Source organism: Macrotis lagotis, chromosome 5, assembly GCF_037893015.1.
Source record: "Macrotis lagotis isolate mMagLag1 chromosome 5, bilby.v1.9.chrom.fasta, whole genome shotgun sequence".
NCBI classification, from domain to species: Eukaryota; Metazoa; Chordata; class Mammalia; order Peramelemorphia; family Peramelidae; genus Macrotis; species Macrotis lagotis.
The window spans coordinates 243188795-243208434 of NC_133662.1; the positions used below are offsets into that span (position 1 = coordinate 243188795).

At 45.1% G+C, this 19640-nt stretch overlaps 1 protein-coding gene and 1 long non-coding RNA gene across 2 annotated transcripts in view; one reads left to right on the plus strand and one right to left on the minus strand.

Moving 5' to 3' along the window:
* The window catches only part of SLC43A2 (solute carrier family 43 member 2), a 58045-nt gene that overhangs the window by 27407 nt on the left and 10998 nt on the right, over positions 1–19640 (minus strand). The window contains exons 2-4 of the mRNA XM_074189179.1: positions 15938–16142; positions 14625–14680; positions 13602–13678 (exon numbers count right to left, since the gene is read on the minus strand). Of these exons, the coding sequence (XP_074045280.1) occupies positions 13602–13678; positions 14625–14680; positions 15938–16142 (338 nt within the window). The remainder of the gene's footprint in view (positions 1–13601; positions 13679–14624; positions 14681–15937; positions 16143–19640) is intronic.
* On the plus strand, positions 1739–4765 carry LOC141488805 (uncharacterized). The gene is made up of 2 exons (XR_012468793.1): positions 1739–2351; positions 3717–4765. It is a non-coding gene; the product is annotated as an uncharacterized LOC141488805 (long non-coding RNA).

Genomic DNA, 19640 nt, shown 5'->3' on the forward strand with positions numbered 1-19640 from the left:
TCAGACACTTAATACTCCCTTAGCTGTGTGACTTTGGGCAAGTTACTAAACCCCATAGCTTTGCAAAAAACCAAAAGAAAAGAAAAGAAATGGCAAAAGAGGTAGATTCAGAGAAAACTGAAAAGACTTCTATGAACTGAGGCAGAGGGAAATGAAAATAACCAGGAAGACAATTTAGTGGTAGAAAGGAAGATAACTTTGAAAGATGTCATGTCTCATTAATTCAATGACCAAACACATCTCCTATCTTTCAGTGAAAGGCCTTGGGGTGCAAAAATGAGATATGTTTTTAGAGGTGGCCCATGTGTGCATGTGTTTTCTCTTATCTGTTACAACGAAGGACTTCTATTTGGGTGGGAGAGTGACTTAATGGGAAGTGACAGAGATGGGGAAAAAATAAATAAGTAGCAATAAATCATTTAAAAAAATCACTGAAGAAAAGTTAGATCAGATACACAGAGACACTGCAAATCAGTTTCCCATAGTCTTTTTTATTTTTTGAATGATGGAATGTATGTTTGTTGATGATTAATCTCAGATTAAAATATCATTTGATTAAATGCAGGGAAGAGCCTCAAATTTGGAAAAATTGGGAACCACCTGCCAAGGCCACAGAAAAAACTGCTTTCGATTTTGGTCTTTGGAGAGAGCAGTGTCAGCATTTCACAATCCTACCAAGGCTTCCTGAATATCAGGGTTAGCTTCCCCTCTTGATTTGTTAAAAAAAGCAATATAAGGAAAATTCTCTCACCACACAGAATGATTCACCCTAATTTCAAGAGCAGGGTGGCTCAGACTTAGCAAAAAAAAAAATCATCACATATGATTTCTCTCTCATCACATTCAACTCAGATCAATGTATACCATAGAAACAATGTAAACACTAACAGAGTGCCTTCTTTGGGGGGGGGGAAGCAAGAATAGGGGGGGAAATTGTAAAACTCAAAATAAATAAAATTTCTTAAAAAAAAATAAAAAAATTGGGGCAGCTAGGTGGCACAGTGGATAGAGCACTGACCTTGGAGTCAGGAGTACCTGAGTTCAAATCTGGCCTCAGATACTTAATAATTACCTAGCTGTGTGGCCTTGGGCAAGCCACTTAACCCCATTGCCTTGCAAAAAACAAATAAAAAAAAATTTAAAAAATCATCAGAGAGACACATGGATAGGCAGGTCTCCCTTCTCCCATATGAGACTATGGAGACTGGGACATTGTCCAGGGCACCAACATTGGTAAGGACACACTTCTTATTCAGTGGTCCTGATTCTAGGTTAAAAAAATACCATTTTTAGGACACTGGAGAGGGAAAACTCTCCAGATAATGTCACATGGCCAGAGAAGAAATACTCTCTAGTAGGAGAGTCTAGTAAGTCCTATAATATCTCTTAGAGACAGGAAGTCCTGGGTTCAAATCCTGATTCCATCTTGGGCTTCCTGGGCAGAGAAGATGTCCATTTGCATTGGCAGAAATTTTTTTCATGTGGGAGGTTCCTCCAGCCCTCCCCTCCCAGAACTAATCAAAGCTGAACCCCAGTGGGCAAACAGTCCAAAAATGGCCCTAGTTGGCCCAAGTACCCAAGTACAGTCATGCCCAAGGAGTAGGGGGATGTGAACCTTCACCCCACAAGGAGGAAGAAAAGGGGAGACAGGCCCTAGGAAAGAGGTTCTCCAAATCCTGGTCTTCCAGATCACAGTCGCCACAGCTCTTTGCCTCTCTATATGGCAGTTTAGGCTTACCTCAGCCCAAACCCAAGATTCAAATAGGTAAGATCAACCCATTCTCTACCTAACAGGTGGGAGTCGGCTATACTCCCACTCTCCAACCAATTAGAAAACAGAATAAAGTATGTCATCATCAACATCATCAACAACACAACAACCACCACAATAAAAGCATGGGAACAAAAAGAGATTACAGAAGTCAGCCAAAAAACAACCATCTCATAACCCACAAGCACCACCTGCATCCTCCCCTGGAGATAAGGGATTTGGGTTCAAATTCCACCAAGACTTACTACTTCTAGGACCTCAAGCAAGTTTCTTGACCTCCCTGACCACACTTTCTTCATCAGTAGGTTTAGGGGCTAGACTAGTAGTGACCTGGAAGTGCCCTCTGGCTCTATAGGACCTTGGAAAAGTCCTTAGGCCTTCATTTCTTCACCTGTAAAAGGAGTAACTGGACCAGTTGGCTCTGAGGTTCTTCAGCCCCAGATCTACAGGCATCTAAGCTCCTGGGGCAAAGGCTTTACAAATGATGTCCACTGTGCCACCACTTCCTGGCTGCCCCCAAGGCTCTCCACCCACATTCTGCAGATTCCTTCTCAGCTTTCTCAAGGAACTGGACACAGAGGTGATGACCCCAAATTTACTGGACCCTTGAGCCAATTCAATAGAATCAGATCTCTCTCCTGGCTTTAAAATCCACCCTGGCTTTCCTTGCCCCCCTCCATTAACTCTTTTTTAAAAAAGTCAATTATAAACCCACTAGCCATCAACAAAGAAAAAGGATCAAAGCAGTCAGTCAATGCCTCAGTTACACCCCTCCAGAGAACTTTCAATTGACTCCTTTTTCTGAAAGAACCCCACTTCTTCAGCCTCCCCTGCCCAGCTGAGCTGCCTCCCAGGTACTCAGACCTTCCCCAGTGTTCTGCTTGTCACCTAGAACCCTCTCTGACCATACTCAGATGGCAGGGCTCTCATCTTGAAGACCCCCCCCCCCTTTCAGGAAGTAGATGGTCTAACTTTTAAGCATCTACCATTGTTGGACAATAATGCTATAACTATTAAGCACCTACATTACAAATAAATAATGCTACAACTTCAGACACTTAACAATTACCCAGCTGTGTGCTCTTGGGCAAGTCACTTAACCCCATTGTCTTAAATAAAAATTTTTTAAAATTATTTTAAAAAAAGAACCTACTATTGCTGAATAATAGTGCTATAACTATTAAGCACCTACTATTGTTAGATAATAGTGTTACAACTATCAATCACCTACTATTTTTGGACCAAAGTATTAAGCCCTGGGGTACAGAAACAAAAAATTGAAGAGTCCCTGACTTCAAGGAGTTTACAGTCTGTCTATGGACAAATATGGGAAAGGAGGTGAACAGACTGAACCTGTGAGTGCGTAGATACAAGAAAAACCCAGATAAGAAAACTTTCTACCAATGAAGGACAGCATCTTAAGATGAAACTGGGACCCCTGGGACCAAAGAGATTTCAGGGGACTAGTAAACTTGAATGAGGAAAAAATGACTTTATTTTCACTAACCTCTAGCTAAAATTTAATGTTTTCTTCAAATATGAATTGAAAAACAAAAAAAAACCCCACCATTATTCTGAGAAGGCTTCACCAGCCCACAAAAGGTCAGGAAGCCCCATGAGTTTGTGAGCATGTGGGAAGTTAGGATGCTGAGGTTCACTTAGGGTCACATAGTCAGGATGTGTCTGAGTGGGACTTGAACCTAGAACCCCTCAACTCTGAGATCAGTTCCCTATTTACCAGACAACACTGATTCTCCTCAGTCTAGACAGAACACATTACAAAGTAAAGATGCGTCTTCCCCGTACAAGGGTCCCTGGAGCAACACATTAGCAATAATGTCTTCTTATGCCAGTTCAGGGCTGAACTGGTTGGGATGGGGGGTTCTTCCACATCTTGTCTCATGGTCATATATCTGTCTCTTCTCTGACCCCCATGTCCATGTAGATTCTCAGCACCCTGAGGGCAGGCACTCCCCCTCTTCCTGGGTCTTCCCCAGAAGTGCCAGAGAGGCCAGTCAGCAGAAGATACTGCCCAGCTAAGAGCCCACACAGCAATGAGCAGAGCCTGAAGAGGCGTCATCTGCCAGTGGGATGGGATGTCAGAGACCGGGCTGAGCCTCACAGACACCAAAGGAACCCACTCAGCAGGAGCCACTTCCTGATTTCTTAGAATCTCCCCATCCAGACCTGGATCTTTGGTCTTTGGTGACTTCCCGTAGCCATCCACACTTCAGGCCCAGGTCAGCCCACATCTCCAGAAGTGAATCATCCCAGCTTTCGATGGTCCCCCACCCTCCCAGAGACTGGCTATTCTGACTGGATCCTGGGCCCTGCTGACGATGGAATGCCCTGACTCACTCCCTTGCAGGCAGCCTCGAGAGGTCTCAAAGAGCTGTAAACAGATACAGTCAGCCTGACCTTCTCTCAGGGAAATAAACAGCCAGGCTGGCCCCTGGCCAGGCGATTCTGCAACTGCTCAGGATGACTTCCATCCCAGAACGGCCCCAGCCCCTCATCAGAGCAATCCTAGGCCCTCTCCCAAGATCCCAGAGGGCTGCTGGGCACCTGAGGAGAAGAGAAGAGACCAGCCGGGAACTCCCAAGTCAAAACACTCTCCTTCTGTGCAGCTTAGACCCTAAAGTGTGGAGGGCTCAAGGATTTTCCCATACAGTCAGAAGGCATCAAAAATGGGGCAAAAGTCTATACAACTCCCCAACCAGTCTATCTCTCACCAGGCACCTGAGACAACACACTGGTCTGAGGCTCTGCCCAATGAAGTGACTGATCCGAAATCACGGATAGACTTAGAGGTCACAGTGGAATTAAGATTAAACCCAGGTTCTTGGGATTCTCCTCCCTCATCTCCAGTCCCAGGAGGGCCCAGGAGAAATGAGGCCCAGGAGAACTACAAGGCCAAATTCCTGAGAATCTTCCCTTAGCCCATGAAGTGTTCTGTAAACCTCAGGGGAACATAAAGTATCATTGAGGACTGGCTACTGTTATTTGTAATATATTACATAATATATTAATAATAATGAGCTTCATCAGTGGTACAGAGCCTCAGTCTGAATCTAAGTAAGGAGGTTTAGAGCCCCCAAAGATAACAGCATGGTCAGAAAAGAGGACTAGCTGTTGGCCTATGGGACCTTGGGCAGCTTCCTATCCCTGGACTCAATTTCCTTAGCTGCAAGATGAAGAAAGAATGGAGACCATACATGAGCAACACAATCTGCTCAAGAAATATCAAGGACTCTCTAGCACCCCAGTAGAAAGATTCCCCCATTAGGCAGTGGCAGCAGCAGCAGCAGCCAACAGTAGCAGCAACAGTAATAGTAGTAGTAGTAGCTGCAGTAGGAGTAGAAGTAGTAACAGTAACAATCAAAGTAATAGCAGCAGCAGCAGTAATAGCAATAGGAATAGGAGTAACATTAAAAGTAGTAACAGTAGCAGTAAAAGTAGCAATAGTAATAGTAACAGCAATAGCAATAGTAGTAGCCCTAGTACAAATAGAAGTAACAGTAGCAGCCAAAGTAGCAGCAGCAGCAGCAGCAGTAAGAGCAGAAGTAATAGCAACAGGAATGGGAATAATAACAGTAGCAGTCAAAGTAGCAATAGTAGTAGTAACAGTAGCAGCAATAGTAATAGTAGTAGGAATAGAAGTAGTAACAGTAGCAGCAATAGTAATAGTAGTAGGAATAGAAGTAGTAACAGTAGCAGCAAAAGTAATAGTAGTAGGAATAGAAGTAGTAACAGTAGCAGCAATAGTAATAGTAGTAGGAATAGAAGTAGTAACAGTAGCAGCAATAGTAATAGTAGTAGGAATAGAAGTAGTAACAGTAGCAGCAATAGTAATAGTAGTAGGAATAGTAGTAGTCACAGTAGCAGCAAAAGCAGCAACAATAGCAGTAACAGTAGTAGTAACAGTAACAGTAGCAATAGCAACAACAGTTGTGGTAGGAATAAGAGTAATAACAGTAGCAGAAGGAATAGGAGTAGCATTAGAAGTAGTAACAGTAGCTTAGCAGCAACAGTTGTTGTAGGGATAGGAGTAGGAATAGGAGTAGTAACATTTGCAGAAAACGTAGCAGCTAGCAGCAGCACCCATAGTTTTAGTAATAGCATCACAATAGTAGACCCAGGGTGGTGATGCTATTGACAAGCCTGTGAGTTGGATTTAATGAGGGGGTGCTGTGCCAATTCCCCAGCCTCACTTTTTCCTCCAGAGTCAGGGCTGAAGATGGTCCTGGATGCAAGGTAATCAGGGTTAAGTGACTTGCCCAAGGTCACCTAGTAGCAGTAATAGCAGTAGAAGTAGAAGAGAACAGGAGTAGAAGTAGCATCAGTAGCAGTAAGAGTAGCAGTAGCAGCAGCAACAGTAGTGTCACCTGTGTCTTTGGAGCCTCCCTGAGTTATGCTTTGTGTAGGAGACGGAAGTTTGCTAAACCAACTGGACTGAATTAGCCCCGGTCCCTTTAAGGCTCTTTTTTTTTTAGGTTTTTGCAAGGCAAATGGGATTAAGTGGCTTGCCCAAGGCCATACAGCTAGGTCATTATTAAGTGTCTGAGACCGGATTTGAACCCAGATACTCCTGACTCCAGGGCCGGTGCTTTATCCACTACGCCACCTAGCTGCCACCTAGGTTCTAGATCCTGTAGAACTTAGGGGGTAAATGAAGTGTGAGAGGTCCAAGGCTCCAATGCCAGATCCGCCGCTTGTAGGACTTGACCTGGACAGCCCCCAAACCTCCAGATTCTAAATCTCAGAGGTTGATCTTAGGGCTCTGGCTCCTTTGATAAAAACAGGGAACTCAGCCCAGGGAGTGAGGCCATGTCACCTGGAGTGAATAATACACACCCAGTGTTTGTGTGTCCAGGTGCCAGTCTAGGCAAGCCAACCCAGTAAAGCTGTCCTATTTCATAATCCTCACAGCTGGGAACCTCTGTGCCAAGAGCCCCATCTCCCAAAGGCCCATGGTCATCCCTTGGCCTGCCCCTGATCCCCATGGCTTCCCAGTTGCAGGTGGAGAGAGGAGGGAAGGGGGTGAGGGAGAGAAGGCCTCAGCCTGCAAGTTCCCACGGCTCCAGGTGCACAATTCGGTATCAATGACCCTTTGAGTCAGATACTTTGGGAGAGTCCAACCATGGAAACCTCCGGAGGCTGCCATCTCGCTGGGAGCAGAGGTAGCATGGCTGGGGAGGGGGAGAGATCATGACCTGGGATCTCAGTTCTGCTGCTCATTTCTGGGACACCTGTATACTAGATTCCTTTGTTGTTCAGTCATTAGTTGTCCTAATTTTTTTTTTGTCCTTCATTCTTTTTTTTTACATTTTTGCAAGGCAATGGGGTTAAGTGACTTGCCTAAAGTCACACAGCTAGGTGATTATTAATGTCTGAGGCTGGATTTGAACTCAGGTACTCCTGACTCCAGGGCCAGTGCTTTATCCACTACACCACCTAGCCACCCTTGTCCTTCATTCTTGAAGAAGACCATGACATCAGGGAAGTGATGCCATGACAATCACATGAATTGATTTGAGTGTATGTATGTGTGTGTGTGTGTGGGTGGGTGGGGGGCTGTGCTAAGTCACTAGTCTTGCTTTCTCCTCCAGAGCCATCTAAAGTCAGTGGTCAGATATGAATCAGGACAATCAGAGATGGCCCTGGATGTGAGACAATCAGGGTTAGTGACTTGCCCAAGGTCACACAGCTAGTAAGTAGCAAGTGTCTGTGGACAAATTCACACTCAGGTCCTCCTGACTCCAAGACCAGTGCTCTACCCACTGTTCTGCCCTATAGACCAGGAAGCTGGGAGCCACCATCCCAAAATGGGGAAGATCTTAGACACTTTCTACTGGGTGACCCTGGGCAAGTTCCTTAACCCTGTTTGCCTCAGTTTTTTCTTCTATCAAATGAAGGGAATAGCAAACTACTCAGTTCTGCCAAAAAAAAAAACCCAAAAGGGGTAACGGAGATTTGAATAGGATGGCTTTGAGAGCTGTACCCTTCTCTTGGACATGCCATAAGGAATCTTTAGCCTGAGGCTCATCCTGGCTTGAGTGGGAAGTCAAACTTTTTTCATTAAGCAACTGGGCAGCTCTTCAGACCCTTTTTTTTCCTCCTGGGAGGTTTTCATCTCAGAACTCCCTGTTCCACCCACACTGACAAAGGTCAGAGTAATGAGGTGGAAAAGAGATTTTCAAAATGTTGGCTGCATCAGCATCCATCTCTAAGCAACAGAGGCTCCAGTCAGCCCAGAGCTAGCTGTACCAACTCTGTGGTGTTTGCACACTAATCGATAAACTCTATGAAAGTCTAAATTGTATAAATGGAAGGAATTAAGCAAACAGATCAAAGTGCACTACCCATCTGGAGGGGGAGAAGCTATCTGTTCATGCTTTGGAAGTGGCTATGTGGCAGATGTGGGAAGGGGCTCCTCCATATGGGGCCGGAGCAGGGTCTGGCAGTGGCCCCTTGCTGAAGGCCAAAGGCCTGGAGGCAGAGGGCCTGAGTTCAAATGCTGCATCTTATGCTTATTGTCTGTGTGATCTTAGGTGAGTAATTCGACTTCCATACCTGGTCTCAGTTTCCTCCTCTGTAAAATGAAGATGTCACACTGGACAGCCTACATACTATGGTCCTAAACTCCCAGAGGGTCTAAATACTCTCCAAAGTACCTGGGAGACTGAGTTCACTTCATTGGCTGCAAGAAGACATGCAGCTAGAACTCCTAGAGATGCCATAGAGAAATGATGCTGAAAACTAGAGACTTCTACTGGGACAATGGAATGACCCCCTCATATAATTCTTTTTTGTTTGTTTTTTTGCGAGGCAATGGGGTTAAGTGGCTTGCCCAAGGCCACACAGCTAGGTAGTTAGTAAGTGTCTGAGGCTGCATTTGAACTCAGGTCCTCCTGACTCCAAGACTGGTGCTCTATCCACTGCACCACCTAGCTGCCCCACTACCTCTTACATAATTCTAAAACTTCCTCAACTTGCCTTTATGGGAGCCAAGTTAGATCAAACCTCTCAGGGACTGGGAAATCAGCAAACACCCAGAAGTGTTCTCAGGCAGAGGCCCTGTCACCTCCAATGCTGTTTTAACTTGGGTGGAAGATCAGAAGGGCAAGAATAATCCCAAAGAGGTGAACAGGAGAGGGACCCAGAAAATGTCATTCTCCTCCTACCCTAGGGTCTACGGTAGCTGATTTCCACATTTCTGCTTTTTCAGCCCCAGCCTGTGTTGAAAAAGCAGTTTTTCCCAGCTCAGCAGAAGTCTCAGGCAGCCCAAGGACATTGCCCAACACTCTTATTCCATCCTTAGAATCCTGACCCCAATTCCCCTTTCAGGGTCAATTCAGAGAGGCAAAAAAACCTGATCTGCAAGACCCATCTCCACCATAGCTTTGCCCATGGTCATTAGCAGGCTTAACATGAGCTGCCAACATTATAGGCCCAGATTCCCAGAAGTCATATAGGGAAGTCACTGACTTGCCAGAGTCAGATCAGGAAGAGAAGTAATCACTGGTTTACCCATGTCACTATACCCCCCCCATTCTTCCTTTGCCCCAAACACAAGGGGAAAGACTCCTGGAAATGGGATCCCTGATGGGGGCTCATTAGTAGCCCTTCTATTGGGCCACCCAGAGAGAACAGTAGCTCAGACTTGCTAGCCACAGGGCTGGGGGGTGACATCATCTCTGCCACTATCCCAGCCCTCATTCATATTCATATCCTGCCCCTTCCCCAACCCCACAGCCCCATCATGCTTTGTTTAGTGAATACTAGTTCAGTAAATGGGTACTTTTACTTCATACTCTGACTTCTTCCTTGCCAGCCAGGGGTCAGTGTTACTCTGGGTGTTTATTTCTGAGAGAAAACACATGGTGGCAGACCATGGGATGCTCTAAAGACCGTCTGTCATCCTACCTTGAGAATCCTTTCATTCCCACAAACTCTGAAACCATCTTAAAAAGATTCCCAGTTATAGAACTGAAAGAGCCTTCAGCTCAACCCCCTAAGTTTACAGAAGAGGAAATGGAGTCCCAGGGAGGTTAACTCACTTATCCAAGATCTCACAGAAAATAAGTGGCGGAAGCAAAATTTGAACCCAGGTCCTATGAACCAGGGTTTGTCCCACTGTATCACTTCTCTAGTTCCTTGGTGCTAAGAGAAGTTGATTATTTTGTGATTGCAACTGGTGACCAGCCTGTCGTTTTCTACTTTGCTGTTGAACATTTTCAGATGTGAGCCTCTCTTTTTTAAACAGAAAGGCAGGCAGCTAGGTGGCACAGTGGATAGAGCACTAGCCCTGGAGTCAGGAGGACCTGAGTTGAAATCTGTCCACAGACATATATTACCTAGCTGTATGACCTCAGACAAGTCACTTAACCCCATTGCCTTGCGAAAAAGAAAGACAGAGAGGCAAGACTGACACATCCCAACATCTCTCACAGGGTCAATTACAGCAATAAAATAGGACTCAATAAGGCTTTACTCATCAGGAGGCACGGAGCTAGATCCCATGACCTCAGAGGTCTCTTCAGGCTCTAGAATCAAGCACTTTGACTGCCAGGCCCAGCTCCAGCTAACCCTGAGGCACAGTGCATTCTAGAGATTTTAGGAAGAATCCTTTAGCTTTAGGAAAAAGTAAGCAGAAGGAGTAGGAGGACTTGGAGTTGGGCAGCAAGTGAAGGTTTACACCTCCTGGGTCTACTGACCTGGAATCAGAGCTGAGGATTTTACTAGTTTTGGCCCGGATTCTGGCTCCAAGCCCATAAGCCAACTATTAATGAGATGCTAATACCACTCTAAGTATTTAATAAGAGGATAAACACACCTTGAGTCTTTAAAGGAAGCAAGGGGTTTCCTTGATTCTCTAAGGAGGGTCATGACCTGAGGCAAGCTAAGCAATGGTTCCCTGTCAGTAGGGGCTCAGAGGCTTGGGGGAAGCCTGGGAAGATGGAGGGAGGGAAGAAGGGAGGCCCAGAGAGGAACAAGGGTGTGTGCACAAGTGCCAGCAGCTCCAAAGGATTCACTTTTACACTAAGCTGTCTGTAATCACCTGGAGGTGTCAGTGAATGTGTATACAGAGCTTTGAGCCAGCTGGGAGACTTGGTTCTCCTTCTTCTACCAAAGCATGTGAACTAACCCAGGGAGTTAGGACCAAAGGATTACTCTCCTTTTTAGACAGGGTTAAGTAAACTCCTTATTTCCTCTTTCCTCCTGGCCCCCTTCCCTCAATTGCTTCAGACTCCCACTGGCTTTTGCCCCCTGCATGGGCAAGAATACAGTTGTCCAGTGGCCTCAGGATATGTACCTTCCAGGAGAATAAAGTCCTATCCCAAAGAGAACTCTCCAATAACAAAATGTATGTGTCGCTCAACCGTTCTCCCCTCTCTTTTATTTTGTTCTTTGTAGGTAAGAAGAGAATGTTCAGAAATGAAGGTGATATAAAAAACAAGATATTAATGCCATCCACATCCAGGAAAGGAAAAAACTCATAATATCTGAATGGATACTATGTTCATTTTTAAAAAATTTCTCTTGTGTTTTTCCTTCTTATCCCATGGTTTTCTTTCTTTCCCCTAAATCCTAATTCCTCATAAACAAAATGACTAATATATAAACATATTAAACACAAAAAATACATATACAACTTTTACCAGACTGCATACCACTGAGGGGAGGGGAGTAGGAAGGGAGGGAGGGTAGAAAATGTATAGCACAAGAAACAGAAGAATATGTAAGTGGAAATATAAAAGATCAATCAAAAAAATAAGGCACTGATACAAACTTTAAAAATAAAGAGGGGCAGCTCGGTGGCACAGTGGATAGAGTATCTTCCCTGGAGTAGGGAGGACCTGAGTTCAAATCCAACCTCAGGCATTTAATAATTACCTGGCTATGTGACCTTGGACAAGTCACTTAACACCACTGTCTTGCAAAAAAACCCCAAATAAATAAAGAGAAGCTTTAGTTCTCTGTCTAAATAATCTCTTTATCCTCATCACTTTTTGAACCCTAGAGTTGCCTAAATTGTTGAACATGAAAAGTCTTCTCTGGCTGCCCTCTAGTATGATGGAACTGCTTCTCTTTTCCTCTTTCTTAATACTTTTTCTCCTGGGCTTCCTTTTTCAAACTTGCCTCTCCCAAAAACAGAAAACCACTTTCATCATAATCTGGTATTCCTGTGAAGGATGACAGACATCTAGAAATGTCAACATCTAGAAAGCTGCTCCCCACCCTCATTGCCCCAGGTTAGGTAGTGCCAACTCAAAAAGAAAACAGTTCCTCCCTTACCCAAGTTTTCCCTCTTAGTTTCATAACAAGAGGCAAGGCAAGGGTAGAGTGTGGGAAAGTTCTAGCCAAGATCTTTTTTAGGTTGTATTGCTAATCAGGTCTTCTGAATATCATGGGGATAGCTGTCAGAGACAGATAAGAAGGGGGAAAAAACCTAAGATTTTTTTGTCCTGGTTAAAAAGATGCAGACCTGGGCAGCTAGGTGGTGCAGTGTATAAAGCACCAGCCCTGGAGTCAGGAGTGCCTGGGTTCAAATCCGGTCTCAGACACTTAATAATTACCTAGCTGTGTGGCCTTGGGCAAGCCACTTAAACCCATTTGCCTTGCAAAAAAAAAAAAAAACCTTAGAAACAAAAAAAAGATGCAGACCTTCTCTGACAACCCTTTTTTTTTTGGCAAGGCAGTAGGGTTAAGTGACTTGTCCAAGGCCACACAACCAGGTAATTATTAGGTGTCTGAAACCAGATTTGAACTCAGGTACTCCTGACTCCAGGGCTGGTGCTCTATCCACTGCATCACCTAGCCACCCCTCTGACAACTCTTGAGCCAAGGACAAGCCAAGTCACTTGGAACTTGGTTTCAAGCTGACAAGAACTTCAGAGAGCATCTCATCCAATACCCTCATGTTATAGAAGAGTAAAATGAGGCACAGCAAAGGGGGTCATAAGGCAATAAATGGCAGAGCTAGGATTTGAACCAAGGTCCTTAGATTCCAAACCCAGACTTCTTTCTACTCTACCTCCCTGGGTCTAGGTGACTATAGACATAATCTTCTGTTGAGATACAAATTCCTCCCTTAGCAGGAGAGATGTCCTCCATGCCAACTTCCTACTAGTTTTTTTTTCACAAGTCATAGACAGATGCAGCACTGGAAATCCAACCTCCATTTTATGACTGAGGAAAGTGAGGGCCCCAGAAGGTGAGTGATTTTTCAATTTTTCATTTTACCCAGTTTGTAAGTGTCTAAGATCAACCTCACACCCAGATCTTTCCAACTCTGTGTCCGCAGACAGTCCAATGTCTAGCCATGACACATTCTCATGAGGTCCTTTCAGCAAGATTATCAGGACCATCAAGGAGGGGACGATGGAAACAAGGATCCGACAAGTGGAAACAAAGCAGGTGCCCATCGATGAGTGAATGGCGAAATACAATTGGTAGGGAAATGAAGGGGATATTGCCAAGCTATCTAAAACAAACTATGACTAGGATGAGTACAGAGAAGCTTTGAAAGACTTAAGAGAACTGATGCAAAGTAGAGCAATGCACATGACTGCAATAATGTCAACACAAATGCATTCTGGATAATTATGATGACCAAATTCAGACCCAGACTGATAAGAAAATATGCCTTCCTTCCCTGGCAAGGTGTGTGGCTACAGAACAGGCAGACCCTGCCAATGTGCCAGGGAGTTTTGCTGAAACACCTCTCCCTCTTTTTCTTTTCATTATTTTGCTAGAGGGGAGGGTTTTTCATAGAGAAGGGATACTAGGCAATCAAGAGGTGAAGAACAAACAAAAACAATCTTACTGTCAGTGATGTGAAGGTCATGCACATCCCGCCAAAACCATTCAGAGACAAGGAGATGAAGATGAGTACAGAGAGAGCTGTGGAGGGAAGTGAGAATATTTATTGGAGAGAGAGGAGTCAAGTCTGAGCCGCTGACCACGGTCTGTCTATGTGAAGGGAGGAAGCCCAGACTGCCCTCCATTTTCCATTCCTTCTTTGACATTCAAGCAGTTAATATAATTGAGAGAGAGTGGAAAAAGGGAACACCTGGAATCTCTTCTCAGAACACGGCTTCCTCTCTTTTTCTCCCTTAGCAGTTTCTCAGAAGTGAAAGTGGCATTCCTTCAACTCAAACAGAAATAGCTGTGCCCTCAACTCTAAGCCAGAGTCTGGAGAAGTTTGGAATCTGCCTTGCCCCTTTAGGCCTCCAGTCAAAGATCTGTCTTAAGGATGCAGCTGTCCTAGGTCTACAGACCTACAGGTGAGATGTGGTCTCTCTTGGGTAGAAGAGAAGCCCCTGGAGGGCAGGCGCTGATCTTACAGCTGGGTCACTAGGTAATATTGTAAAAAATGTCTATTGACTGAATCTCTCCCCATGGAGAATATATGTTCCTTGAAGGCAAGGGTTGTTGCATTGTGTCTGTGTGTCCCTTCGGAGGAGGAGCATGTGATTTTAAGAGGCATCAGCTCCTCCACAGGAGGGTAGACCAGTGACCTCAGGGCACCTCTGGATTCTCTCTGGAGGACTGACCCTGGAGTGCTACAAGAACTCTGTCCCTGCTGCAGCTGTGCTGATTCCATTCTCTACCTAGCATCCCAAGGGTGGTCAATGCCAGGATGGATTGAGCAATGCCAATAAGGTTAAATAACTTCCCTAGGGTTTTCCTGAGTTGTTTTTTCTGCCCAGCTGGCTTCATGGAATAATCAATAGGGGAAATTTCTATCATCTCCATCCACTGAGCCTCAAGTCCCTCCCAAGCATCAGTATGGTGACAGTGTGCCAGGACACATACCCGGGTTCTCCCTCTTGCCCGGAATACTCACAGTCTGGGTTACTGGCTCCATAGGCGATCATCAAGCAGGAAACAGAAAAGCAGGCACTGAAAACAAATAGGAACCATCAGTCACTGCCATCAAGACCCTTCTAGGCTGGAGGCAAGGGGGCATTGAATAGAGGCAGTGGGAAAGATCACAACATGGGCTTCCTCCCCATAGCCACTGAATGTTACACCGGTTTCAGAGGCACTGGAGACACCCCATCCCATCGGTCCCCTCAGCTCCCTCTAATCTGGAAGTGATGTGATGGCAGAACAAAAAAGTGGGACAAGAAGACGCTGATGTCCACTAGTGGGGTAACCCTGGGAAAATTCATTTAGTTCTCTGATTCTCCCTTTTCGCATCTGAAAAACAATAGTTTATCACACTTGTAGGGCCTGCCTCAGAGGACTGTTGTGAAGAGGATATAAAGACAGCAATTCCCCAAAATCTTGGTGCAGTTTCAAGCTTTTGACTTTTGGGACTCCCTGAATAAATTTGAGTCTTTATTATTCTCATCAATGAGCTACGATAGATGTAAAAAGTATACAGATACCATAAAGAATTCATTTTTAATTTTCTTTTTTTTATCATAAACTGAATGATCAGGAAACATGAACCTCTAGATGTACAGAGAACCAAAAGTAGAATTTTATATGAAACAACTGGGTTCTGCTAAACTGATGTGCTACGATTTAACACCAGACTAAAACATAATTTACATTTCAGATATTATTCAAGAAATGCTCTAGCTCTTGATTTCATTTGGTCCACAGTCCTTTCTAGCAAGAATTTCCAAAGGAAATGAAGGGTCCTCATGCAGTGTCTGATAATTCTGGTTGGGAAGCCCCAAAGGGAAGCATTAGGACTTCATCAACTTAGAAGATCATCCCCAACTAGAAATGACCCTAAAGGTCACCTAGTCCAAACCTCTTCTCACTTCCCTTGTTTTACAGATAAGGAAACAGAGGCTCAGGGAGTGAAGCCATTTGTTCGTGGTTACTCAGGTAGGAGGTAGGGTTCAAACCTGGACTCCTTCTTCCTTGAAGGCAGGCATGATGTCCACTCTCCTCTATCTCACCTCTGTTCTTCCTTTAAGTTACTTAGCCCATGGTTTGGACACCCATTACAAGGATTCAACAAAGTACTTGACTGAGATAACCCTTAAGATATGGGCACCCTCCCATTACCACCAATGGGCTTTTCCCAGCAAGTTTCACAAAGGGGACCACTGAAACCCAAGGTAGGGAGGTCAGCCCCATAGCTAGAAAGCTGGTTTAGGATTCCTGGATGGTCTCCATTCAGAGGTCTTTAATACTAACCTGCCAAGCAAACGCAACTTGCGAGGTCCATATTTGTCCATGATGATGCCCAGGGGCAGAGTGATGGCACTAAGCAGGAAAGAGCCCACGGTAAAAGCCAAGTTGAGCATTTCATCCTGGGCCTTACAGCTGAGCCAGTTATTCATCCAGCTCACCTCTTCCTGCTCTGAATCCTGTGCCTGGTTGGAGCTGTTGGTGGTGTTCTCTGAAAGATTGAAAAGAAAAACACCCAAACACAATGATGGTGGCTCGGTAGGGCCCTATTCCTTATGAAGGGAGGCAAGGCATTGGGGAAGCATGTCTAATAGAGAAGGGGCCAGCCATGTCCATCCACTGCCACCCAGAGGGCAGATAGGCTGGGCTGGCCTTGCTGAGATGGGCACCATTTCCCTCCCTTCACAATTATGATCTTGACATGGGGGCATAGCCAGGTTTCTAGCATAGAATTGGGAGCCACATGCTGAGATGTAGCCTGGCTCCACTATGCAGCCACAATACTGAGGACCCAGAAAGGAAAGTTTGTCCTACCAAAGTCCTCAGCTCTGTCAAATGGTTCAACATCAGAAACTGCTATGATTTTATCCATGGAACTGACATTTCAAAAGTGGCATCTGACACCTTCCATATAACCATAAAGAATTCATTTTTAATTTTCTTTTTTTTATCATAAACTGGGGATGGGGCCTGTCTTCCTGTTTTCTTCATATCCTCAATGCTTAGGGTGGGACTTTGCATACAGGAAGAGTCTAATAAATTCTTCCTTCTTGTGGTCTCATTGCCTACCTGGGGCTGGAGCTATTCTGGCTGGTCTCCAGAGCCTCCTTCCTCCAAATCCCAACACTCAGGAGTCATTACTATCTCTCCAAATGGGGAAATTCACTTGAGGACAGGCCCTAGTCAACAAGTTTGGCCCAGAACTCCTGGAATTACCTAGCCTGACAGGTTTCCCAATCCCAGCCTTGGCAGAGTCCTTGGACCCCAGCACCAAATAGGGCCCCAGTCCCTCCTCCAGTCACAGCACCAAGGGAGACAGCAGGTCAGCTCAGTTTAGCCCAGTCTAGATTAGAACTGACCAAACCAGGTCAAAAAGACAAGATCGATCCCAAGTCAAAAGGGCTCTTATCTCATTGCCTTCAACTCTATTCCTGTAAGATAGTTAATAGACCAAGGTTAATGACCCACCCCAAAATAAACCACAGATCAGCTGCTACAAGGCCAGGCTTTGGATGAAGTTTGGGGAATTCTAGCCACTACTGCCCCCACAAACCAGAGATCAATGTAGGAAGCAAAGCTCGAAATGACTTGGGGGATGAAAAGGTGAAGGAGGGATGGGGTAGGAAGTGAAGGGAGGGATGGGGGGGCAGGTTTTGCCCAGAGCCCACATTCCTAAAAGGGAGGATAGTTTCTAAAAGGGCCAGTCTATTGTTCTCAGTTCCCCGTCTGGCTGAATCTCAGAACTAGGGTTGGCACTTGGCTGCCAACCTCCTTGGGATTCTTTCAGCTATGCCACGCCTCTCTTCACTCCATGCATGTCATGACTGGGCTGTAACCAAAAGGAGCATCTTGTACTTTGTGTCGGAATTCCCCTTCCCAAGTACCGCCCACCCCCCCGTTTTTTATGGAAGGGAAAGGAAGTTCTGACTTCGTGGCCTTCAGTGAGAATCTTGGTCTCAGTTGCCTGATCTGTCCCTATTTAGACACACCTGGTCACAGTTCAGGTACTTTGGAGCTGGAGGTGTTGGCCACTCCAATGATGCAATCACAGTCCTGGACTGCCACCTCCATAGATCAAAGGCACCAAGGCCCAGAAATAGAGATGCAAGAGAAAAGGGAAGAGTCCTAAGGTGAACAGATGAACTCCTTAACCAGAATGAGATTTCAAGGTGCTGACTAATCCCATAAAACCCAGGCTAGGGGGGCAACTAGGTGGCGTAGTGGATAGAGCACCAGCCTTTAGAGTCAGGAGTACCTGGGTTCAAATCCAGTCTCAGACACTTAATAATTACCTAGCTGTGTGGCCTTGGGCAAGCCACTTAACCCTGTTTGCCTTGCAAAAAAAAACCTAAAAAAAAAAAAACCCAGGCTAGGCCCTCTGATTGATTAGCCTGGGGTAGTAAACTCACTTTCTTTTTCATCTTTCATCCTAAATTTAAACAGCAAAATGGAGTGGGCCTTGCCCTAGGCCTAGTATGACAGAAAAAGAGCACTATACATGAAGTCTAAGATTTTACTGTGCTCAGTTGCTTTTCTTTTCTTTTCTTTTTTTTGGCAAAGATATGGGGATCATGTGACTTGCCCAAGGTCACACAGCTAGGTAATTATCAAGTGTCTGGATGTATTTGAACTCAGGTCCTCCTGACTCCAGGGCCAATGTGCTATCTACTTCGCCACCTAGCTGCCCCCTGCCCCTCTTCTTTCTAAGTATACACAGTCACCCTGTAGCTTTCCAAGCTCTCCTACTTGTCTGGGCATCTCTCAGTCTTCTGTTCTCTTCTCTAAATGTGCTTTTGGTTTTATGGTTGTTGTTTTTAAAGATGTGCCATGATTCTCTTTTTTGCTACGCTGGCTTGTCCTATGTCCTTGAAAATCTATTCTCCTTGGGGCTGCTAGGTAGTAGATAGAACACTGGCCCTGAATTCAAATTCAGTCTCAGATGCTCAATAACTACCTATCTGTGTGACCTTGGGCAAGTCACTTAACCCCATTATCCTGCAAAAAAAGGTCTCCTAACAGGAAGAGGAGAGAGAAAAGAGAAGAAAGCCTTTGGAACACTGAGCCAGCCAGGGAAAAAAAACAGATTCCTGTTGGATTTTGCATCTTGCATCTGTCTCCTCTGCCAAGAGTGGAGTTTTAAGCCTCACATCTGGTTCAATGATGAGGCAGGGAAAAGGTCTCTTTAACTAAAGCTACTTTGAGCTGCCGCAGGTGTGAGGACCAGACATTCAAAAACTGGAGCCTCAAAAGATCCCTGCTAAGAGATGCCTGAACAGAAGCTGCAAGCATGGAAAGAGGAGGTGAGTCCCGGATCTGCCAATTAGACAATACTGGTATGGGGCATAAGGCAAGATACTGGCCTAGTGACAGGTCCAGCCATGATATCTGGGACTACATATGAGTAAGAGATGCAAACTGATTAAGGTAAACAAATGAAGGAGATAGAGAAGAACCAGCCCAGCTCTGGCTGATGCCAGACAGAGAAGAAAGAAAATAGGGCATGTTGTTTGAGGAAAGCGCTGGGGAGGACTTGAAACAGATTGAATTCCCAGAGCTAAAGACATCTAGCCAGTATCAGGGCTAATGCAAATAAACCAAAGTTCTCTTCCTTTCTCTGGTTTTCCAAGAAAGAAGCCTTGTCCTGACTGGTGGTTGAACCAGCTGGGCCCCATGGCTCTCCAAAATGGTCACATCCAGTCTAGACTTCGTAGGCCATTTCAGACTCGGCCTTGGCTGACTATCCTCTAGGTCAGAGGTTCTCGAACTCTTTGGTCTCAGGATCCCTTTGAATATACTCTTAAACATTATAGAGGTGTTCCCTACCCCCAGCCCAAGAGTGTTTATGGAACTAATAACTAATGATATTTTTCTTTTGGAAATTTAAATGCTTTATAATTCTTATGAAAAATAGTTTTGACATTGCAAATCCCCAAAAGGGTCTTGGGTATAAGAACCCTTGGGTATAAGAACCCAGATCACAAACAGAACA